The 24,084-nt window shown below is 42.0% G+C and overlaps 1 protein-coding gene and 1 long non-coding RNA gene across 3 annotated transcripts in view; one reads left to right on the plus strand and one right to left on the minus strand.

Annotated features, from left to right (window-relative positions):
- bcl11ab (BCL11 transcription factor A b) overlaps window positions 1-15,388 on the plus strand; it is a 34,967-nt gene extending 19,579 nt beyond the window's left edge. Inside the window, exon 3 of the mRNA XM_088373755.1 lies at window positions 10,122-15,388. Within this exon, the coding sequence (XP_088229881.1) occupies window positions 10,122-12,118 (1,997 nt within the window). The 3' untranslated portion in view covers window positions 12,119-15,388. The remainder of the gene's footprint in view (window positions 1-10,121) is intronic.
- A 645-nt stretch (window positions 15,389-16,033) lies between these two features.
- On the minus strand, window positions 16,034-19,874 carry LOC148399063 (uncharacterized). 2 transcript variants are annotated; one of them, XR_015858004.1, is made up of 3 exons: window positions 19,783-19,874; window positions 19,053-19,487; window positions 16,034-18,892 (listed from the first exon to the last, which is right to left on the minus strand). It is a non-coding gene; the product is annotated as an uncharacterized LOC148399063 (long non-coding RNA). The 2 variants fall into 2 exon arrangements; XR_015858005.1 differs by having other exon boundaries at window positions 19,053-19,366; window positions 19,783-19,815.
- Window positions 19,875-24,084: the final 4,210 nt, after the last annotated feature.

The raw sequence follows: 24,084 nt of genomic DNA on the forward strand, positions 1-24,084 counted from the left end.
TTTAAGGCATTTCTACTACCGTAAAACAACACGGTTCTGTTCATGTCTTTCATTGGCCAGCAACAATATTATAATTGGTTGCAGTTTCAAGCACACGGGCCTTTACATTGAGAACCAGACATTTCCGACTGTAAATTAACTTTTATAGCACATCAGAGAAGCAACGGCATAAACATCTGGCCCATAAATCTCAGGTACTGTTGAAGCAGAATGTAGCTTGAGTTGAGACACTAGCCTCCTACTCATCCCCTTATTAGCCATTCATCCAAATTTCTACACACACCTATTCATTTAAGAATACGGTTTGTTAGGTGTAACATGCATCTCTTTGACAGCCTTGAAAAAATCCGTCTGCTTCATCCGAGTCCCTTAGTGTGTAGGCATTAGAAATAGTGCAATTACATATACGTCATACTTACACATTGGCTGCATTTACTGTATATAGTATGCGTCTGTGACGTGTCACTGCTTGTTGAGGAATGTTGAGTTCATTGACCCTCTCTGTACAAAAACGATGGATTCTAGTTGGACGAGCAAGCCAGAGAGCCAGCTCGCAAGCCAATCCATCTGCACATGCGTGTGTCCTCACTTGCAGCTGGCTGTGAATAAATCCTTCTGTCACCCTAAGCACACAAGCCTTCTGCGCATATCCTATTCACCGTTTCCAAGGTCGAAAGAATTGTCTCCGACATGTCTTAAGATAGGGAACAGATATGTAGTGCAGATGATTCCATGATTGGGAATGTTTCTACCTGTTGCAAACTGGTCCTCTCATAATTTTGTATTTTTACTTATTTTCCCTCCCTTATGGTTCCGGCACATATGTATGCATGCAGCATACATACTCCCACGCCAACACCACATATGTTAGCTTAAACCTGATGACCCAATAGAAATAGCATTTGCCCCCCTTGTATAAGTCCCCCCACCCCGAGCCACAAATACACACTCATACACAGACACACACTTTGCCACTCCCTTCTCTCCTCCCGTCTCCCTCCTCTTGCCCCCTGGGCTAGATTGCTCTACCTCCTTATAAACATAGCGATCTATAGGAGGCCAAGACCAAGACAGGTTCTTGGCATGAATGTAAAGGTAGTACTCCAGCCTGGTTTGAGATCTTAAAGTCCATAGCCCTGTTAAAAGCCTGATTTATGCTCTACAGCTGGGTACAAAGGAACTTACAGCTTGGATAACTCATTAATATCATGCATGCTGCTGCTTAGACTTCTATGCGTGTTCCTGACATATCTCTAGGTAGGATAAGCGGAAGCGTCCAGATGCTGTATTTTTAACAGCGGATGCACATCGAGTGTAACTAAATAGGCACAGGTAGTCTTGTCATTCGGCACCACAGACAGAATCTTAGCGTTCTTTTAAAAATGCATTTAAGGACGGCCAGTGAGGTAATTATGCTCACGAAGTATAGGCGCTGTTGTCCACCATTTTACATGCTTCCCGTGGATTGCCATAGCGGCTAATCATGCCACATGTCTTCAATTAGAGGCAAGGAATCTGGCACAGCGAGCTTCGAAGATGAAGAATTGTGTGGAGCGTGCCCTGCCACTGCCAAACATATGGTCCATCCATCTTATGGATAGTTATTGATGGTAAACATTGCTTGTAGGTAATCGCTGGCTAACTGAAGAATATTGCCTCTTACACCGAGTAATGCAAATGCAGATTATTCTGTTAATGGACATTTGTTTTAAAGAATGTTAAAGGCATGATATCAAGCCTACTGAATTTCTCTTACAACAAATCTGTGAACTGCAAAGGAACCTTTCAATACGTGACCACCACCTCATTCTGCCAATGTCCCTTCCTGTGTTCAACAGAATGTCTTTAAGGAGCTGAACAGGAGGCCATTTTGCAATTTTAATCAGGATTTGAAATGTAACTGGGTTAGGAAGTGGCACAACAATGCTTTCTCCTTAATTAATTAATAATAAGCGGGGACTGGTTGAGTGGTGGATGGAAGTTGGTTGAGGGCATTTAGGTCTCTTTGCGTCACTGTTACAGGTTTGTTAAATGTCATTTCTGATGCAGCTAATGTGTCACCCGTCGTCCAGTCTTGGGCAGTCCATTTACATTCACTCTTGCAACAGGAATCCATTTGGGAGCTATGTCTGACTGACCCTGAGTTGCCGTTCCATCGGAACAGTTAAATACAAGGCCACGTTGCCTTGTCTTTAACCACTCAACTTCCGTGTGCACAGTCATACACACCAGATGGGATGCGTGTTAAAGCCTCAGTCGCCACAGCTTTGGGCCACGGGACACGGGTACACACTATTCCTCTTGTTTTAAACTTCCATGTACTACCACAATGCCTTAAGGCTGGCCTGCATAATGAGCTGCAATGGTTGGCCCAAGCTCACATGCCCTGGCCAGTCACCCTGCGGTGGTACGACAGGGTGAAAAATAACCACATGTTAAAACAGCTCTTGTTGACTTGAATTGGAATGATAGCCCGTGTATGCCTTGAAGAACTTCAGGGTCCACTTTGACCATGTTCAGGAAGAAACATATGTAGTTGATGTTACTGTTAACTATACATTGCTGAATTTTCTCTTCCTTGCATTGGTGATATTTAGAAGCAATCTGAGTAATTTTGTAATTTTATTGTGTATCATTACTGGTGTATAGAAAGCTTTATTTTGAGAGCCAATAAAACTTAGATATCTAACAACATCAGCACGAGGAAATCTGAGGAGTACTGTGATACCTCAGTCGACACGTGCCCCGGCCCCCAGCTAATAGGTTTTTCAAAAAGCAAGTCATTGCTCCAATGATTTATTTATTTATTTTTTGCATTGACTTTCGAGAAAAAACGTGAAAAGAAATGCTGGAGGGAAGCGGCTAACTTCCAAAAAGGGGCCAAATGTTTGCTTCAAGCAGTCTTGTTTGCCACCACCAGTTGAAGTGCACAGTTCCACGAAACATCAAACAAAAAAGAATTATATGTGTATTTAAAACAGCCACATTAACTTTGCCTTACTTTGGCTTTGCCTTCCTTACATGTTATAGACAGCAGTAAAAATAGCCACGGAATGAATTAATTATGACCAATTTAAGTTTAATTCTATGTGTAAGGGCCAGAATGAATGAATAGAAGTTCAATTCATGAATGTTTTATATATACTGTTTATATATACTGTGTGTGTGGTCAAATAATTTTTGCATTGGCTCTTAACCTAACCACCTTGCCTGAACCATTGTCATTCATTGTTTTCAGGATTCACAACTGAAGAACTTGACCATTTTGGCCTTGTTGATACAACATGCTCGCTTGAGCTCGTCATAGTCTCTTAGAATGGGGTGCTTTTATTACTCTGTCTATCTTCTCACACGTCAGTGAAGACAGAAGAGAGCTAAAGCCGGGAGGTCAGATCCAGACCCCTCGATACTCCCGTGAAGCTGAATCGCGTACCGGCAAATGGTATGCAGGCTCATAACGTGTGCTACTCATACAATAGCCAGAGACGAAACAGTTTTGACAGTGTCGAATGCCCTGCCCCGGGGGCCTTATCATCCTCTGCTGCTTGCTTTCCTCCCTCTTCTGTTTCCACCCCCCTGATGCTATCTGTCTAGAGATTTATGCAGAAATGTGCAGCTCGCCGACCTCCTGGTCCCCCTCCATCGTTTCTGCGGGGACGCCAGCCTGTCATAAGCTGCGTTATGCAGAGATAGCGAATCTTCTGCTGTTGGCCTAATGTCTTATACGGAGACTATCTTGGCTTTGTTCTCCGATCTTGGATCTCGCTTGTAAGAAAAAGGCAGCATTCTATAATCTGAATGCTGCTTTAAAAGAAAAAAAAAATCATGTGTGACTTTCTTTCTAAGGTTTGTGTTAGTGTATTTTAATGGGCTTTGCTTCGGTTAATATGCACTATTTCAAATACATCTTTATCTGACGAAACGTTTCACATATTCCCTCTGATGTTCTCCGACACTGCTTGCCCATCTGGGATGTTACCCGAGTCCAAAAATACTCTTGCTTGATTAAGTCTACGATGTACCTGCTTACACTGACAATTGGCAGTTTCTTTGAATCTTTTTTATTTAATGCCTACTCCAGTGAGGGTTGTCTCATCTGACAGCGGTTTGATCCTGTGAAGCGCATCCCGACTCAATAAATAATCTCTGCAGATGCTCGCATAAGTGACGGTCCATTTAATTAGACGAGTTAAGCTTTGAGGCCCAGAGGCCTTTTTTAGTGTACCATTAGAGCAACGATGAGAAACAACAACGTCCAGCCTCCCACTGTTGTTGGTAAGCAGAGAACAAATAATGAGGCACGGCTGGCTCAGATTATTACAAGGTCTATCGGACCGAGTGGCACCCGAACGCAACGCTTCCCAGCTGAGCTCAGGTTGAATGGATGGATAGACGGAAAAGGGTTTAGCGATGGATGGCTGAAGGAATGAATATGTGAGGGGATGGTTGGTTCAAACATGGTTCAATGGCCCAAAAAGATGAGTAAGCAGTCAGTGGTACTTGTTTTAAAATTATTTTGGTGTGTGTATCAAAAGTACACATTTTCTTATTTAATCACCTTAAATTTACACTTTGCTTGCACCTTTGGATATGTGATAGATATCACATCACTTAGTTCTGGGATGTCAAACTCATTTTTATCGTAGTCATTGTTTCTTTCGGAGGGCCATTATGACTGTCAGTGTCTTCTATATACAGTGTAGGCTACGCAATTAACTGAAGAATAACTAGTTTTGGAATCAGAGACGAGTAAAAAGCGATCAAATATTTTAAAATGATGAATGGTAGTAAATATTGGAGAAAAGACGATTTGTAATTTTAGTATTGACACATGAAATTGATGCACAATTTGTCTTTGCAGGCTACATTAAATGATGTGGCAGGCCATATCTGCTCCCCGGGCCTTGTGTTTGACACCTATGGCAGTTGGTAAAGTTATCAAAATACTTGAGAATTCTCCACGGGTGTGTACAAAAGCACATACAAAAGAGAAAGAGAAGGGGACAGGTGAAGGACTGTGGTAATCGATTGGATAAAAACCTGCAGCTTGCAAATTACATGGACTATATAGCAAATCCTGGTCCTGTGCCCTTCATAGCCACCATGCAGGTTTATCTGCATTGCTTCTCGTGCTCGTCCATACCAGTACGACTTTTTCATTTCCTCCAATTTGCCATCTTGGCTCTCCCTCTTTCTACTGTTATGTGTGTGGCGTATGTTGTGGTTTGCGGTCAGTTTCTGTCTAGTATGTGTGTGACTCTTAACATCCAGTATTGCAGGCCACTTCAGACTCGTAAAAGGCTTGGATTCAGCCCTGTGGTCGGCTGGCTGGCTTTCTATTTAGTAAACAGCATTCCCTGTATCCGGCTTTGTCTTAGAAACAAGTGTTGGTCAAACAAACCTTTTGTCTGCGGCCATTGGCTCAGCACGCTGCACCGACTTTGGCTCGTGACAAAGAAGTGAGTGTGCAAGCGCGCGTGTGTGTGTGTGTGTGTAGTTGTAGGACAGAGAAATACAGGCCCAGTCTGTTGGAGGGGAAAGATAAGTAACAAGGCCACTCTGCAGAGCTCTTAGATATTTTCTTCCTCAAATGAATCCTCGATAAAAAAAAATAAAGCCAAGTTTGTAAAGACAGAGCTTTTCTCACATCCATGAATAAATGTAGTTGATTTGTCAACAACCTTCCACTTGTTTGGCTAAGTCATGTGAAAGTCAGGTCAATTAAAAAAATCACTGAAAAAAGTTTTAATAGCATCCTCCTCCTCTTTGTCTACATACCCCCGTGTTGGTTCACCCTTCACCTCTGTCCAATCCCTGCCTGTGAATACACTAATGACATAAACGGAGTAGTAATCACATTAACAAGCATAAGAGCTGAGGTGCTCTTAAGAAGCACTGTATTGACAGCCCTCCGTCTTCCCAAGGCACAAACTCCAACACCTATAAACACTTTTGAATATTGGCAAAGACCTGCTATTAGCATAATCACTTTAGAGGTGTGCAAGTGCTCCCAAGCTCAGGCGACTAATAACTTGGAAATGGCGATGACATGTGATGTCCCCATCATCTCCTCTGCTGGTGCCTTCCTTCTCCATTTGGAAGACCTGCATGGTAATCCTGTTAGCTCTTTCCTCCATTAGCTAAATGACCAATATCACTGAGAGCTATGTGGCCTTACCAGGACAAGCAGACCCCACTGCAAGGTTCGCTGAAGGACAAAACAAGACGTGGAGGTCAAAGCAAGTCAAAACTTTTTGGTACTTGGCTATCAAGTTAGACGACTTGGAAGAAAAAGCTAACCTTGTGTACTTTTTTGATTGGTTACACATTATTTGTTGTGTCGATTGTTTGTATGCATCCGTGTTTTAGGGTGCAATAAGAGGACAACACAATTGTGACAATTTATTGTTTTATTGTGTTTTTTTGTTTTTTAAATATTACAACGTCAAAATGATCCTGATTCACACAGAGCTGCAAAATACTTTACATTTTTTTAATTTGCATGCCAGTCCACTACCAACTGCTCATCCTCCTCCTTGTTTTTTGCTGCAAAAGCAAAACCACACTGAAGTAGCACAGACACACCTTAATGTGATGTGCTCACTCATGCCGTTTTTGAAAAATATCGATAAATTGAAGTCTGCGGAATGGCCCAGTGGGAGAAACACACGACATTTGAGACTGTGCCAACGCCGTTCCTCGGACCATGGTGGCTATTATTGCCAACTCAACGACACAGGTGTCAAACCTCGACAGTTTGCACTGTACTGAGTGCACTCTTATAGTGTTTAAAATCAAATGGAGTACAGAAATAAATCAGTGGCATTGCTTTTGTGTTAGACTAAAACTTGTGGTTGGGTGACCCATCTTCAATGTTGTTAGAAATGTGCACGCTCAACACAGTTTCAGTGCTGTGAATGTGATATAAGCAGCCACAAGTGACCCCATCTGTTTATTAGATGCAATTATTTTCTGCGTTGCACATTTTGGAAAGCATTATGGATCATATTCTCTGCCAATTAACAGGACAAGCACATTTTGTAGACTTCTTTGTGAAATGTAATACAATTCTAACTTTGCAGGACTTGACTTGATTCCTCCCTCTTCTTTGACTGTTCTATATCTGTCCTCTGCCCCGTAGCTTTCTTCATACTGTTTCCTCTGTCTTCCATATCCACCATCTTTCTCTATCCACTTTTAACTTGGGCTTCTTTGCCATTACAAGACCCCTTTCTCAGCCCCTGCCATGAAATGGTAGCTACAGGGTTGTCAGTGTGGCTTCTCCTTTCGGCTGATCCGATTTCAAAGGGACTAAGAGATCCAGCATTAGGCCAAGCTCTTCTAACTCACCACATACTGGAAGGGGAGAGCCAGACAGAGAGAATGAGTACTTCTTTATTCCATTAGAGGACAGATGTGTTTATAAGATCATTCTTGCCTCACACATCTCGCTACTTTCCTATGGTATAAAAAGCCCTTCGAGACCATCAAACGGCATGTCAGAATAATGTTTCTCCTTTTTAAAAACTGTCCTTCCGTCTTTTTGAGGACAGCTATTATCGGGGAAAAAGTGGGCTTATTAAGATATCCGCTGTCATGCAGCTGGGCCTGCTTTGGTTTCGATTTTTTTTCATGGCCATCAGTGTGTCCACTGCCTTGCTAGACTAACAATTATTTTGTTGCTTGTGGCATGAACACTGACTAATTCCAGGGATGGTTTGGTGATTGCACAAGACATGCAGCGTTTGTCACACAGGAAAATGTATTCACTAGCGACACGGAAGTTGTGTCCTTCAGAAACGTGTCATTAGGAATGTCCCCTTCACGCCACACTTCTCTCCTTGCTCTGATCCGCCTTCCTTGCTTTCCTTCTTTTACTTCCCAAATCCTGCAGTGCTTTGTCAATTGCAAAGTGTCTCAAGAGGAGCCACCTCCCAAGTCTCCCGCCCCTCCGTGCTCCCTGCGATATGTCGTTTGTCGTTTGCAATAACAGAAAAAAAATATCTGTTTTCCTCCTCTTGCATATACGCCATCTGTTCACACACAGGGTGAAGATATGTATATATACAGGCTGCTAATCAAATCAAAGTGAACAGTAGACGTCAGGTTATTGCAGCCATAAACCATAAAACTCCACACTGTCTCGGGAAACGTATCTATAGCCAAAGTCAATGTTATGAGAAAATTTTATTTTTGCTCGTGACAGAGGGAGAGAAATCATGTATGGACAAATGGCTGAAAAATTCCGTAGTGGGTCAAAGCGCCTTGCAGGTGGCAACAATTAACTGTAATTTTTTCAGATTGTAATGATCCATAATTTACCCGTATACCCCCTTCCAACTCCTTTCAGAAGAAAAAGGTTTGCATGGAGCTTTGATTGGGTGCACATTTTATGCCATGTTCTGGTCTTTAAGTGAGATTGTTTGGAGGGGGCCACGACGGTTATGGACACACGAGATAGAAAGGAAGCATACAAAACACCATTCGGTTCCCATTATTACTCATCCACAACATGCTTCTTTTCTCTCAGCGGCAGTCTCCTCTTACTGCCCCATCTTCACCTCTTTGTCTCGCTGCCACAGAGGGTTTAAAACATGCAAGCCTGTCCACCATCTTAGGGATTGCTCATATGCACAATCATACACTCGGGCAATCTTAAGTATGCCTCGTACCGCTCCTTGGCCACCAGCGTGCAACAATCATTTTGTTTTTTATTTTGCAAATGATTTCAGTAGCTAGTTCCCCAGTGAAAGAAAAAAAAAAATTATAGGCAAGCCCAGAGATGAAAGACGGTGCACATTTGCAAGTGGCGGATGCTTTTTATTTAGCATATCTCTCACTTCTGCTTTCCCCACCTTCTCCTATTCGATTCACCTGAGAGGATTTAAATAAATCCATACAGCAGAAGATATAAAAGCAATGCATGAAATGCATTTTGAAAAGTGCATCCCTAGTAACAATTTTCCATTTTGCTTATTGGGAGGATCTGCTGCTATATTTTAATAACATGTGGCCTTGTATTTATAGTCACGTTAATATTCAACATTCAATAGCATTGTGTGCACTTACTCAGTAAAAAAAAAAAAAAAAGAAAGAAAAAGCCTAGAGGTGGGTGAGTGTGCTTTGCAAGATTGGGAATCCATTGTTGGGTTAACCTCAAGTCTGTGTACAAGGACTCATTGCAGAAAATATTGTATTTGTATTTGCAGCTTTAGAATTCTTCCTTGTCTATTATTCTATTGTATGGTACAGTATTCCCCACATTGTAGTTTGCCTCTCAGCAATTTCATAAAATGTATACCATTTCAAATGTTTATAGAATCATTAATTTTCATCCTACAATTAACTCGTGGCAAAGTAGGCTCAAAAGGCTCTTGGGTCTAGTTATAAAATAAAACAAGTAATACTAATTCTCGAATTATATGTCAAACAATGTTAAATATGCTACTAACTGCATTTCCATTACAAATCGCAGAATGCTTCATATACCAATTAATTTTTACCTGAATCCAGCAAATATCATCCTATTGGTTTATTGTCAGACTTCAGTTTTTTGTTGCCTCGCTGACCGTCAGTATCGTATTGCCTCATGCAAGGTTCACTTGGTATTCAGTATGTTACTGAACAAAGTGTGTGCTTCTAGACCATCTCCCCATATAAAGTGTTTTGTGATAACTTCTGTTGTGTCTATTATTGCGCTACATAAATAATATTAAATAGATTTTTATACTCATAATGTATTGCATTTTGAACGTTTGGTGTGGGCAACTCGTTAACATCTTTAAGAACAATAGATGAATATTAAAGATGTGTAGTGCTTAAACAAATATTTTTAATAATTTTAATATTCATTATAATTCAAATTAGTTATTATTATTTCACCTCAAAGTCACTGATGGTGTAGGGGTACACACGTCTGACTTGTGTGGTGGGAGTGTGGGATCGATTAGTTGTCAGTTTTTGCTGCTCTGACTGAGTTTAACAATTGATTTAACAGCATAAAATTGACATTTGTAAGATACGTAGCTCTTCTGTATTCATCCAATGTCTAATGTGCAAACCCTTCAAAGCATCCATATTTTTACATTCTCAATAACATTTTTTTCTCTTTATTTTGACAGATAAAGATGAGCCCAGCAGTTATACCTGCACCACATGCAAGCAACCCTTCACCAGTGCCTGGTTCCTTCTCCAGCATGCTCAGAACACCCACGGTTTCCGCATCTATCTGGAGAGTGAGCCAGGCAGTCCTCTCACCCCTCGTGTCGCTGCTGCTCCAGGGATGGGGGGTGACTGTGCCACGTCGCAGCCTCCCCTTCACGCCGTCCACCTCGCTGAAGGTAGTCCTTACAGCCTTTTGCGAATGCCGGGTTCTGGGTCAGGACGAGATTCAGTATCTACTCCTCGAGAGGGCCGTTATCCCCGGACCCCACCCCTGTTCAGCCCGCCTCCGCGTCATCACCTCAGTCCTGATGACTTGGCCCTGGCAACCCACCATCCCAGCGCATTTGACAGGGTGATGAGACTCAATTCAATACCACTTGAACCTCCCCCAAACATGGACTTCTCCAGAAGGCTCCGTGAACTAGCTGGAAATGCCACGGGAGCCTCACCTCCTCTCTCCCCGAATCGGCCCAACCCTATGCAACGCATTCTTCAACCGTTCCAGCCAGGTTCAAAGCCTCCATTCTCTGCAACCCCACCTCTTTCCACCTCTCAGTCACCTTCTGGTTCAAGGTCTACCCCCAATGCATCCAACACAGTTCAACCAGGCACGCCATTAAAGGCAAAGTCTTGCGAGTTCTGTGGGAAGACTTTCAAGTTCCAGAGTAACCTTATTGTGCACAGACGTAGCCACACAGGGGAAAAGCCATTCAAGTGTCATCTGTGTAACCACGCATGCACCCAGGCAAGTAAGCTAAAACGACACATGAAGACACACTGTCAGAATAAGTCCTTGGTGCTTAATACCAAGTCGGAAGATGGCCTTTCAACGGCCAGTTCGCCTGAGCCTGGTACCAGCGAGCTGATGGGCAGTGCCACTGATGCTCTCAAGTCAGTGGTAGCCAAGTTTAAGAGTGAAAACAATGGTCTGATGGCTGAAAATGGAGAAGAGGAAGATGAGGAGGAGGAGGAAGAGGAGGAGGAGGAGGAAGAACAGGAAGAAGAAGAAGAGGAGGAGGAGGAGGAGGAAGAAGAGGGTGAAGAGGAGGAGATGGAAGGTAAGCCTGTGGTTAGAGACATCGAGGAGGACAGGAATGACTATCGCTTCAGCCTGAGGTTAGAAGGGGCCCGCCATCACCAGAACAGCGTGGCCCTGCACCCCCGGCGTCGGAGCTCCTCGCAGGAGCCTCCTGATGATGACTCAGCGATGGAGTCAGACCGGGCCGATGACGTGACCACGACAACAATGAATGGTCTGGGACCCTTATCCACTGACGGCCTATCCAGGAAGTTGTTGGGTGGAGGCATTAGCCCAGGCTCCCTGAGTCCTCTGTCCAAACGTATCAAGGTGGAAAAGGATCTAGACCCCCCTACACCCACTATCGCAAACTCAGAAAACGTCTATTCCCAGTGGCTAGCAGGCTATGCTGCCTCGCGACAACTCAAGGACCCCTTCATCAACTTCACCGGTGGAGATTCCAGACAATCGCCCTTCGCCTCCTCATCGGAGCACTCGTCCGAGAACGGCAGCTTACGCTTCTCGACGCCGCCGGGTGAGCTCGATGGAGAACGGGCCGCTTCGGGACGCAGCGGGACGGGCAGCGGGGCCAGCACACCCCACGGCGGCAGCGGGAACGGCAGGCCGAGCTCCAAGGACGGCCGCCGAAGCGACACCTGTGAGTTTTGCGGGAAGGTTTTCAAGAACTGCAGCAACTTGACTGTGCACCGACGCAGTCACACTGGAGAGCGACCCTACAAGTGTGAGCTGTGCAGCTACGCCTGCGCCCAGAGCTCCAAGCTCACACGCCACATGAAAACCCATGGACAAATGGGGAAAGACGTTTACAAATGTGAAATATGCCACATGCCTTTCACTGTCTACAGTACTCTAGAGAAACACATGAAGAAGTGGCACAGTGACCGTCCTTTAGCTAACAACATCAAGACTGAGTAGGCAAAGAATGGCATGCTTTCTCTGTCAGCTCCTTTGGCTAAATTTCAACCCTGGATATGTAGCCAACAGATGAACGGAATGGACTACAGGGTCAGACAACAGTACACAGTACAGCCCTGTTATCGTTCCCAACCACTGGGGCAATACTCGTGTATGAAACAAAACGTTTTGAGCCTTTCTATTGTGCAATAATTTACACATTTTATATGTTTTTTTTTCTAACTGGACAGCATGCTCGGTGTATTCATGGCTACTCTAAAACTATCAGTGACTGGTGGGTTTGGTTGTACTCGTGTTGCTGTTGATCCTTTTGATTTAGCCAACATTTTGGAACCCTTGCTGCGGAAAGTACATACTCTTTAACATATCATGTACAGTTTGGTTTCCAAGCATAGTGGAACAGTGTCATATTATTCAAACTTCAAACAAAAAAAGCAGGGTCATGTTTAAAACTGATTTTTGTTAAGGATTTTCCATGCAAAATAGACGTAAAATACCTATATGTACATAAATATATATACAAGGATTGGGCTGCCTATGAAATGCTAGGCACTAGCACCATGACTTATTTCTTTTAACAAACAATGAAAATAATACTATGGTGTAAAATGACAACAAAGAGTGCCTTGGATATCTTACCTTCATTAGTTAATCCTCCTTTTGCTATAAGCTCGGCGTTTCAGATGTAGATGATTACAAGACATTTTGTGCACATATGGAATAAACAGGTTCTTGCATCAAGCACCTGAACAACCCTGCCGTGTTGTGACCGAGCAGAGCATTAAGAAACCAGTTGAAACAAAATTGAAAAGATCAAAAAAAGAAAAAAAAAATTGTGTTTTTTTTTTTTTCTGGCCAATCATTTATCTGCCTGACTGTATATTTTCATTCTTCGGATTGTAATTCTGTTTACTGGCATGTTACATGCTCAAAAAGGTTTGTGGAGGTTTTCGTTTTCTGGTACATGTGTATCATACTGAGAGGGTACTCTGTAGAGTTGTTTTAACCAACGTGAAGCTCTTAATTTTCCAGAGTGGTTATTTTCTTTGAAAATGAAACTTGGTTTTTTTTTGTGTGGTGTTTAACACAATTGTTTAGTGTCATCTGGGCAGTCTGTGTAGCCATCATTAACTTGAAGACCACAGAATCGGTTGTAGTCTTTTTCACATCAGGCAGGTTTTGATTTTGGTGATGGTGGGGATACTTGGTGTGGTTCGGGGTTACGGGAATGGAATGGGTATAACCAGATGTTTCTACAATTCAAAAGTTCTATGCCCTCTTAATTCTCTTTTTTATAAAATCACATTGGTCATACAACTAAAATTTAAATATACATCCTCCTCCACACACATACACATAGTATTTTTTTTTCTTTTTAGTTAAATGTTGTGACTCATTTTAATTGTAGTATTTCCTCCCACCACCTTGCCATTTTTTTAAAATGATTATAGCACTTGTCACTCTGCCTACAGTCTGTATCTGTCTCTCTAATCGGAGGTACAGTCGGTTGAGTATAAAATGAGGACCGGATTACATATTCCGGACTATTTACGTGCACTGTTCCGTTTCCCCAGTTTACAGGTGGATGCTCTAGGGAAAAACTTGGCTCTTGTTCTGATCAATGCAGTAACTGTGGTGTCATTTAAAAATAGACTAAAAAGAACTAAGCTAAATTGAAACTAAACAAAGTTGAACATGCTTTGCTAAATATGTCTTGACAGCGAAACCTAACTTTGGTTGAATTGGGTATCGATGCAGAAAATGCTATTGAAATGTCCCATTATATTAACCCTAAAATATACCCTTCAGTACAGAAAAAACTTAAAAAACGTACTTTTTTTTTTTTTTTTTTTGCAAAATAATTTGTATTGCTGACTTTTTTTTTTTTTAAGTACATGTAATTTTCTTACGGGAAGAGTTTATTTAAATTGTGTTTTTGATTTGTGTTGTTGATTCTCTTTCTTGTCTTGTTGACATTCAGGACTTGATCACTATGTATTGAATTGTAATGAACATGGCTTGTATCATTTTTTTGCCTTTACTGTACACACATCTTCAGGTTGAACAAAATATTTCGCAATGGGGGAAATATATGATAAATAAATATATAGAGAGAACTTAAACACATAGGAAGATGCACACTCATGTAAGTTCCTAAGTTCAAAATACATTTATGGTTGACTTTTTTGTATTTAGAATTGCATTTGAAATTAATGTTCACTTAGTGTAGGCACTTATAGTATTTATGTTGGAGCCTGTATTTTTAATGCTTTTGCCTGTACTCTTTAAAAGTTTCAGTGTACCCTTTTTTTTCTGTAGTGAAAAAAAATCCCAACAAGCTGCCACCGTATATTTTCTTAATTTGGCAGGATAATATAGTGTGAATAATTTGTATGCTTGAAAATAATGTTTTTCAAAACTAAAATGTTGTGGTGTTCTTCAAGGGTGAGAGGTCATATGATGACTTTTTCAGGCAGTCCTACTGGACTTACCACAATGAGGTAAAAACAGGTGGTTGTACATATCCTTTTTTTCTATGTTTTTCTCCTGCCATTTTATATGCAGTAATACAAGCTATTGTTGGGTTTTATTGTTAGCCAACTTTTTACTGTCCTTAAGCATGTACCACCTGATAACATTCCAGCTGTTAATGAAACGTGTTTTTTTTTTATATGCAATCAGTCCATCATAAATCTGAAAAGCAATTTTTTTCCTTTTGCTGAATTTTGTTATTTTGAATTCATTTCCTGTTGTATTTTACTTTGCCAAAACAACCACCGTGCTTGATTTACATAGGGTACATGTCATACCATATGCAAGTTATATTGTCAATATAAGAAAATGATGAATGAAAAAGAGGTTTGCTACATGTTGTAATAGCAGATGGTTCTGATGTACATCCATGTTTCAGCCTGATCCCAGTCTGTGTTCTGTACTCTTATCTGCTATCAAGTGAACTTGAAGTTGACATTGGTTGACATTATTTATTATGACTGTACACCCACATTCAGTATATGCTCTGCTGAGAACAGCGTCACCCAAAATGCGTCTGTTTATTCACCACCAGCCCTTCCTTTGTGATGAATTCTGTTGGCTTGGTTCCTCTGTTTGATGACCAAAGGTCACAGATCAACATTTAAGAGTTCCCGTTCAGCATACAATTGTTATTATTTTTCACTTATGGAAATGCCACTGTTTTCAGCTGTTGCCTGCATTTTTCTCTTCACTCAGCCATTTTGTCTTGGGATAAAATAAAACGTATGACATACATACATTGCTGGTTTTCTCTGTAGTGTGTGTGTGTGTGTGTGTGTGTGTGTGTGCGTGTGTGTGGCTGTGTGTGTGAATATATTATGCGGTATTCAGTCGGCCGAATGATAGCAACATCCGGAAAAAGGAACACAGAAAGCTTAAAAAATACCAAGGGCTGAAAGAATAACTACAGAGGGTGAAGGCAAAAGTGGTGCCACTAGTGATCCAGGGCACTAAGCCCCAAGCTGCCTGGATGGCTCCAGCAGATACCAAGAACAACATCTGACATATCCATGCAGAAGAATGCAAATCCAGGAACAAAAGATCCTGCGCAGAACCCTCAAGAGGGCCTGAGCTTGAAGGAGACCCTGCTCAGGTGGGCGAGGAAATATTTTTTTTGTGATATAGTAGAGCCATATATGATTAGATTCAATTCCCAAGGGCCCGATTTGATTCGCGATTTACTTTGTATTTTGATTAAGAATTTCCAGTGCCAATTTCACTTTTAAATGGACAACATTCTCAGAAGAACCAATGCTGCAAATAGTCGAAACATCTTGCTCTAACTTGGCGCATCACTATAGAAATATTTACATCAATTGAACCCAATGCAGTTAGTTACATTAATCACGTATGTTTTATTGAACATGACCTGATCAAAACAATAATTTAAACCAATCCCAACCACAAAAGTGGCAAAAACACACTGTATTATCATGACATTCACATTCCTGTGACTGTCAAGTTTCAGTTCATTTTCTGTTCATTGCTGGCTTACATTGTAAATAAACACACCATCAATTGTATACAGAAATGAAATATAACAACACCATTGTGTTCAATGTCTGGAACAGTTCAGAATTAAATAACTTGCCAAAAACACAAAATATGGGACTATAACACATCTAATTCACCACAAACACTCAATGTATTCATGTGTGCAGATCGTTACAGACGTCTATTCCAAGTCCAACCTGTCTGAAACAAATAACTCATAAAAGGATGAAAAAATGCTGATGTTATTGTGGGCCAGATGAATTTGAACTCTGAGTCAAGAAACAGTGACTACTTTTACATGCAGTCAATAAAGCGTTGTGATTATTGTCCTCTTAAAATGCAATACGTGTTTAGGATGATGGAGAATAAACAGTCATGATTTATTATGTTCATTCTAGTCAAAATTTATCCCAAAATGCATTTGAAATGAAAACCATTGCTTTAATTGTAGCTCTGAAAATGACTGATTTGTTAAATGAATGAATGGATGTTATTGAGAACAGTGAATTACGAAGCTTCTAATTAATTTAATTTTTATTTTTATTCCCACATCAGTGCAGCCCTCCCTCTCACAGATCTGCCAGCCTGCACTTGTCTGTTAAATTACCACCATGGTGTCCAACCTGGCTCAGCTCGGATACACCAGTATTTATGCTGGTCACGAAAATAGAGCTCCATTTACAAAAAAAAAAAAAAACAACCCATCAAGAAAAATTGAGCTTTTACTACTTTGTGTTTTGGAAATGTTTGGGGGTGTAACAATGCTGTCCGTTCACATGGAACGACAGAAATGCATAATGTGCCAATATATCGCTCATGCTGAAATTTGTTTCTTCTCTATGTTTTACCACCCCTCCTAAAAAATCCTGCTGGATTAAGTAAACAATTTTTGGCATTATTTCTTACATGAACAAGTCAAAATGTAAGCAATTAGAGCAGCCGGTATTCAATCTATGAACTAAATTTGTTTTTTTTGAAACCCTACTTATTCTTCATGAAAGGAGGCTGCTCTCATGTCAAGCTACCTAAGTATCGTATCTGTTGTATGCAGAGCCTTTCTTATTCCATCCTATTTCTTCCACTCTCAGCTCTCATCTTTGTCCTCCCTGCTGTCCTTCCACACCACTTAATCAGCTTGTTTTTCTGTTTCAATGTACATCATGTGCCAGTCCATTTTCCTTAGATATTCAGCATTCAACTTTATAAATATCTTCCCATTTCCAAATCCCCTTTCTTCCAATCTTTCCTCTCCTGCCTGCTGAGGCACCGGAGGCCAATGCGACTGAGTAATCACTCTTCTTGTCCTAGCCATGGTGCTGTTTGTCTAGCAGGGCCAGATTAAAGTTCACAGATAGAAAGAGGTTCCTGCTTAGGCCAGGTGTTGACAGTTAAGATAAAGCAGAGTTGTAAGGAAGTGGGACTGGTCGGGTGGGTGTTGGGAGAGGAATTGTTGCCTTGTATGCTTTCTCCCCCACCCTCCCCATCTTCCAAGTTCAATGTCAAGAGCGCAACAATGCCCAGCTCACAAATTCTAAAGCAGCAACAACACATACCTTGCTTCTAACCCAACCAATTACACAGTATGAACAGAAACTGCTTTTGACTGAAAAAAAATCCAATAAACATAGTTAATGACTTTACACTGCTGTTTGGGTGTTCTTATAGGGGATGCACATAGATTTATGTTGGTTCCTCTGGGAAAAAAAAAGGAAGATATTGCATACGGACCACCCTCCCTCTTTTGCTCTCCTACTTTATCATTTTGTCCTGACTTCCCTGTGTGTGTTTAAAGCATGGTAGGCCTCCCAAGCATAGCTGAGGAAATCCTGTCCAGGAGAAACTCTGTGTGTTGAATCCCCTCTCTAATCCTCATAATATGACCCTAGTCCTTATTTGCTGCTCTTCTGATTACCTCCATTCTTCTTCCTCTAGTTTTAGACTCTGTATTGGTCTTGCTTTTTGAGTGTCAGTGAGAAAAGGAAGGCTGAAGAGCAGAGATGGAGAGCCAGACTGCAGCTGTGCGGTCGAGCAGTGAAGAGGGGGCCTCGTCCGGACTACTTGGAACAATATAAAAGCACTAATCACCTAGGACAGCTGACACTCAGTGCCATGCACACACACGCATGCAAACACAATAGACACACACAAAAGCACACATCTAAGGATTGCAGTGGGGTGTAAGGAGAGGAGCTCTGCCCAGACAAGACTTGCAGGTCTGGCCCAGCAAGAAAACAAAGTCTGTGTTTTGTCTATAGGCAGCAATGCTTCGGGGCTGAAATGCTTTCACACAAACATGCACCTACGCACATTCAGTACACCGAGTCACAAACACGTTCACATGAGACTCAACTTATGTATGCAGTTCACTGGCCAACCTGATCACCATTAAAATAAAGCAGCCGTAAGTTAAATGTCATATAATGCAGATCTGGAGCGGAAACATAATCAAGCAGACATGCGCTCACCTCGCACGCGCACAAACACACACATGCACGTAGACGCACACACACAGACACACACACACACACACACACACGTGCATACACAAAAGTGTCTTCGGGAATGTGACCTTTCCCCAAAAGCCTCCCTTTCCTGCCCTGGCTCCCCTCCCCCTCTGGCTGTGTGAAGACTGAGGAGGTCAAGGGTCAGGTTTTGGGGGGCTTGAGATTAGGTTTCACATGACTGAGCACCTTTGTTGGGGCAGGCCAGCAGAAAGGAAACGTCCAGGAGGGTAGCTGTGTCTGTCTGAGGAGAGCGAGAAAGGGGGAGGGCGAAAGACGAGACAGGAGCTTGGATGGATGGATGGTTGAACTTGAAGTTTGGCAAGAATAAAGTTGAAGTGCAAGGAGGGAGATGTTGAGAAGGTTGGACAATGAAAGAATAAAAAGAACCAGAAAAGCCTCACCTGCACTCCTCAATCTATTGCTCAGCTTGGCTCTGGCTCTTTCCCTCTGCCTCACTCGCTCTCTCTCTGCCGATGTAGCTTCTGTGTCAGGCTGCAATCAACCAGCATCCTCAGATACTACTAGAAACATTGATCTCCCACATGACCACACAGTGAGAAGAAAGCCTCGGTCAAAATAGCAAACTAGATCCCAGAGAGAAAAAAAAATCCCCCTCTCCCACCTCCCTGCCGCACGACATTGTCGTGGCTGAGACAATAAGTGGCATAACTTTGATCTGGATTTCCTTGCATGTGCGTGTAGGTTATTTCAGCACCTCAGAAAACAAGAGAAGGGTAAGATTTTAACAACCTGCAACAGTTTCAACTCAATGAGTCACAGTGGTGGGACTGGTACTGCTGATGGCTTCCAGATAAGGTGAAAACTTTGACCTCGCACTGAAATAGAAGGACAAGGGGTGGAGGTTTCACGCTGAAGGAATGTCTTGAGTATGTGCTGACCAAAATTGACGGAACAATTTTCGTTTCATGAGCAATCAAAAGTCAGCCGTAGGGTATTATTCTTAATTTTCAGATTTTGGCATGCTTTTCCGGTGCAAGAGTATAAGTGCGTGTGTGTGCTCATCAGCATAGTATCTCTGAGGAGCCTTATATTTCAAAGAAACACAACAAAGAAATTATGAATAAAATGTATAAATTTGCCCCAACATTTTTTTTCAAAAAATCTTCTCACCACATTGTTCAGTGCTTCGTCATTCAGTTCATAATGTTAGCCATAAGGTTCACATTCACTTTGTGACATGGCCACCTACCAAGGAGCTCTTTGTTTACGGATCATAGTACTTTGTACAAAGGCATTTGCAGGAGACTTGGCTTTACTTTGAGTGATGTACGTATCACCACCAGAATTACTGTGGAGTTTACCAAACACTGTAAACTACAAAAGGCAGGCAGATTTCAAACAGAGCAGCTCATTCAGCAGCCAGCTCTCTCTGTCTCTCAGCTAGCTCTTGTCATCTGCCATGCTGCGGATCCTGCTCAACCTTTATCTGTCACAGTCAATGTCCACCTCCAACGTTGGCTCCTTTCTCGGCTGGCTTTGACTCCTTTTCAAGCGCTTCCCTTCTCTGGAGATCAGTCTCTGTGAAGGGCTCCGGACTTTTTTGCTACTAAACCAACAGAGCCACATCATCTGCAAAAAGCAGGAATGTAACACTGAGGTCACCAAACTAGACCCCTCCAATACCTTGCCTGCACCTTGAAATCCTGTCCAGAAAGGTCAGGAAATGTATCAGTCAAAACAAAAACAAAGGTCAGGTTTTATTTACTTGAATGGTAAAATTCAGATTTCGGACTAAACAGCGTTGATCAGTCCAGGCCATATCTCCCTTCCAAAATACTAAGTCATTAAAAAGTAACAATTCCAGAGATCTCATCTCTGAGAGTGAAAGTAGCCTTAAGAGGAAATAATTTAAAACCTTGGTTGATGTATGGCTGTGCATGTAAAGGACGGATTGTTTGGCCTTGGGATTACTGTATAGTGAGTCACGAGATATTTTTCTTAATTTATGCAGTATTGTAATTCACAAAGAAAATATACCAACATCAATATAATATTCCTGACATACACGTGGCGTGCATATTGAAATAGGGTGTGCAGTGTAGTCCATAGAAGAAGGGTTTTGCATTCAAAAACAAACTGGATCAGGAAAGTAATGTGTACATTCAGAGGAGTGCTCTAATTTCCAATTACATATTTGTGACAACACATTACTGTACATGTGCTTCATCCATACCTCACCAAATGTGTCTCATTTCAGAGATTGTTGATAGACAGGTGAGGTTCAGGGGTGAGTAAGGTGAACCAAATCCCAGGCAGTGGATTCCACAGATCATCATATTTGACCTTGGGGTCTGTTGCTCGGAGTGTTGTAACTGCCAAAACCGTCATGGCTAAAAACAGTATATCCGTGTGTGTGTGTGTGTGTGTGCATGATAATCTGTAACATGTGGACTTTTTGTAAGGATGTATTTTTTATTCAGACGGTGATATTTACATGTTGGCGTGGCTGTCCTTCATGTGCGCTACTTAAGACGGTATTTATATGACCTGTAAAACAGGGTCATATCATTTGTACTCTCTGACTCCTGTGTTCTTTTTCCGTGCACATGGAGGAAGATTCTTTCAACTCTGCGTTAACTGAGCCGATGTACGGCACCTGTTTACTGTCCTATGCATAAAGAGCCAAAGTTCATTAACCGTCCTACTGAGGAGGCCATTGTTTCCATTGGTAATATTTTGTTAGTCAGGGCTGGACAGTAATTTAGCAGATACGATTTACTGTATATGACTTGTCAAATGTTGCTGAGTCAGGATTCTAAAAGTGGCTGATGTTTGACTAAGTTGTAGCCAGAAAATGTTTTATTTTTCTGGGATGGAATCAATCTATCATGCAATATAGATTTTGTAAAAGTCGGAAACAAATACAGACACAATAATGAATGAATCTGACATGTTGCGTCCAGAGAATGCATTCTTTACATTATTCAAAGATGCCAATATTAAACACTTTTTTTTTCCGACCGATACCAGTACGAGTACTAAATTCTTGTCACTTTTATATATAAAATGTTCCCAAATAACAATGACAGATATTTTTGGAAAATATACCCAGTAATAATACAACCTATAGCAATCGTCTTTAAAATTGCATAAAAGTAAAGTCTATTTTGTATTATTCTAACTTTTAATTTCTAGTTCCTGATTATAAAACGACCACATAAGGGCGGCTGATAATGGTCAACTTCACGAGTACTTTGAAATAAGGCAGATATCGACTCTTATCAACTACACACATACAAATAGTACATAAACAGAGATAAAATTAGATTTTTGAGAAATGGATGTGCTTGTAGATGACTATTGTTGATTGTTTTGCAACAATGAGTTTAAAACTCTTGAAAAGAATGTTTACCTCTTCTTTATTTATGATACACGAGTGTGTTTCCTGTTACGTCTGCGCACATTAAAGGTGTATGTGTCTCTAGTTGGCCTCCCTGGGGCCAGCAGGGCTCTTTGAGCCACTCCAGCTGTTGCAGGGGTGACAGAGGCTAAGACCAGTCGGGGTTGAGAGGTGAGAGGGCTCTGGAAGTTTCTGAGAATTGGCGCGCCACTCTCAGTTCACTTGCGGTTCATTCCTGAGGCCCAGGGGTCAAAGAGAGCAGGAAGGGAAGGAGGGAGCGGCGGATGGGGGTGGAAGAGTGGCTGCAGGGCCATGGTCACATGCTTGACCTGCTAGACTGACCTTGTTACTCTCTGCGCATACTTGCTCCTCACTGATGTTGTTACTGTTTTCTGCCAATACATTGATGTTTTTCCCATGTTTTAACCATGAAAGTGCCAGACAGGTACGCTCAGCTTTATGTTCTTTTCTCCAATAGGCACACAGATGTATTCGAAAGCCATTTTTTAACCCGACTCCATTTTCTTTTCAGTCTGCAGTTAACTTGCTTGTTTTCATGGCTTTTGGATGATGGCGTTTGTGCTTTGCAGAGAGTTCTCCCAGACCAGGCACCCTGTAACATTGTGGTCTTAATGGGGCCAACCAGTGGTCTTTGGTGGGGACGCATTCATTGTGGGCCTCTGTCCGACAAAGCACTTGTCACTCATTGTAGTGAACTTGTGTTGTTTCTATGCGGCGCTCGAGCAGCCCAGCTGTCGTCAAAAGACCCAAGGCAACTCTGCGCTCGCCTGAAAGAAACAAACAAACAAAGCTGTAAAACAAGAAAATGAAAGACAAAAAAGGGTCACAAATAACGAGTGTACAAAAAGCATCCTGTCCAATTGCACCTTGGGAGTCTGCCTTTGGGAAGAGAAGGTTCTGAGCGGGGCGCGGGCACAAAGGGACTCGGCCCCTCCTGTGTTACTGTTCGACGGACCCTTTGGACCAACTTGTCTCCATTCAGCTGGCGCTCTTATGCACAGGTGTGTCCTTGTGTGTATATGTGTGTGTATCCACAACACTGACATCTCTTTGGACCCAAGTGCTCTATTGAAAATAAGACGGAGAGTGCAGCCAATGAAAAGAGATAAAGTGCAAAACAAGGATGGAGGGAAGAATAAAAGAAGAGTGGCTTCCTTGCTTTTCAGGGCAAGGACAATGTTCCGGCCTTACTCCCACGCTCTACACTACTCTCTTTGCACCCGTGGCCTTCTTAGTGACCACAACCATCAATCTGTTTCACTTCATTGAAAGGCATTCAGAAATGTCATTTTATGCACGACTTTCAAGTAGCAATTGGCTATATTGGTGTATGCAATCAACTATATGAGTACTTTTTTTTTTTTATATATATATGTGTGTATAGTACATTTTAATGAGTTCAACATTGTGATGCGCTTTATGCAGTCGGACGCTAAGTCACATCTTCATTTTTTTTTTTCAGGATAAATAACCGCTGAGTAATTCTGACCGTATTTATGGAATATTACGATAACTTAATAGATGTCTCAGGTTGTCGCTAGCTGGCCAAGCAGCCATCCAGACAGGCGAGTGAATGGCTCCATGCCAAGGCCAATTGAGAGGTGCTGCTGTGGTGGAGAGCCAGAGGGGAGATGGTCATCCATTATTCATCGCTAAGGCAAATAATCCCCCACAGAATTGGTCTGGTCTTGTCTGGCCTAACGGTTGGGGAATGGATGGGATGGTCCGGGGGGCAAATGGGGAGGGTTTCTGGGGCTGGGGGATGGCGGGTTTGAGGGTTTTTCAGTGGAAGTTTAGGAGGATCTTTTCGGGGACTGAAAGGGGGGTAGCGGGCTTTCTGTAAGAGGGGATGCGGGGGGGTCTTTTTGAGGATTAGATGCAAATATGTCTTTGATAGCTTTCACAGTCTGGGAGTCCTATTCTGTTTATGGATATTCATATTAAGTCTAATCTTTGGAAACAATCCTCGGCATGGTGCAGTGTGAGGCTGTTGGGATCAGGGTGGAGCACTGAAGCAGCAGGGGGTACTGGTGAATATGGAATGGACCTGA

Source organism: Syngnathus floridae, chromosome 4, assembly GCF_059516105.1.
Source record: "Syngnathus floridae isolate MCC-2025c chromosome 4, RoL_Sflo_1.0, whole genome shotgun sequence".
Taxonomy (NCBI): Eukaryota; Metazoa; Chordata; class Actinopteri; order Syngnathiformes; family Syngnathidae; genus Syngnathus; species Syngnathus floridae.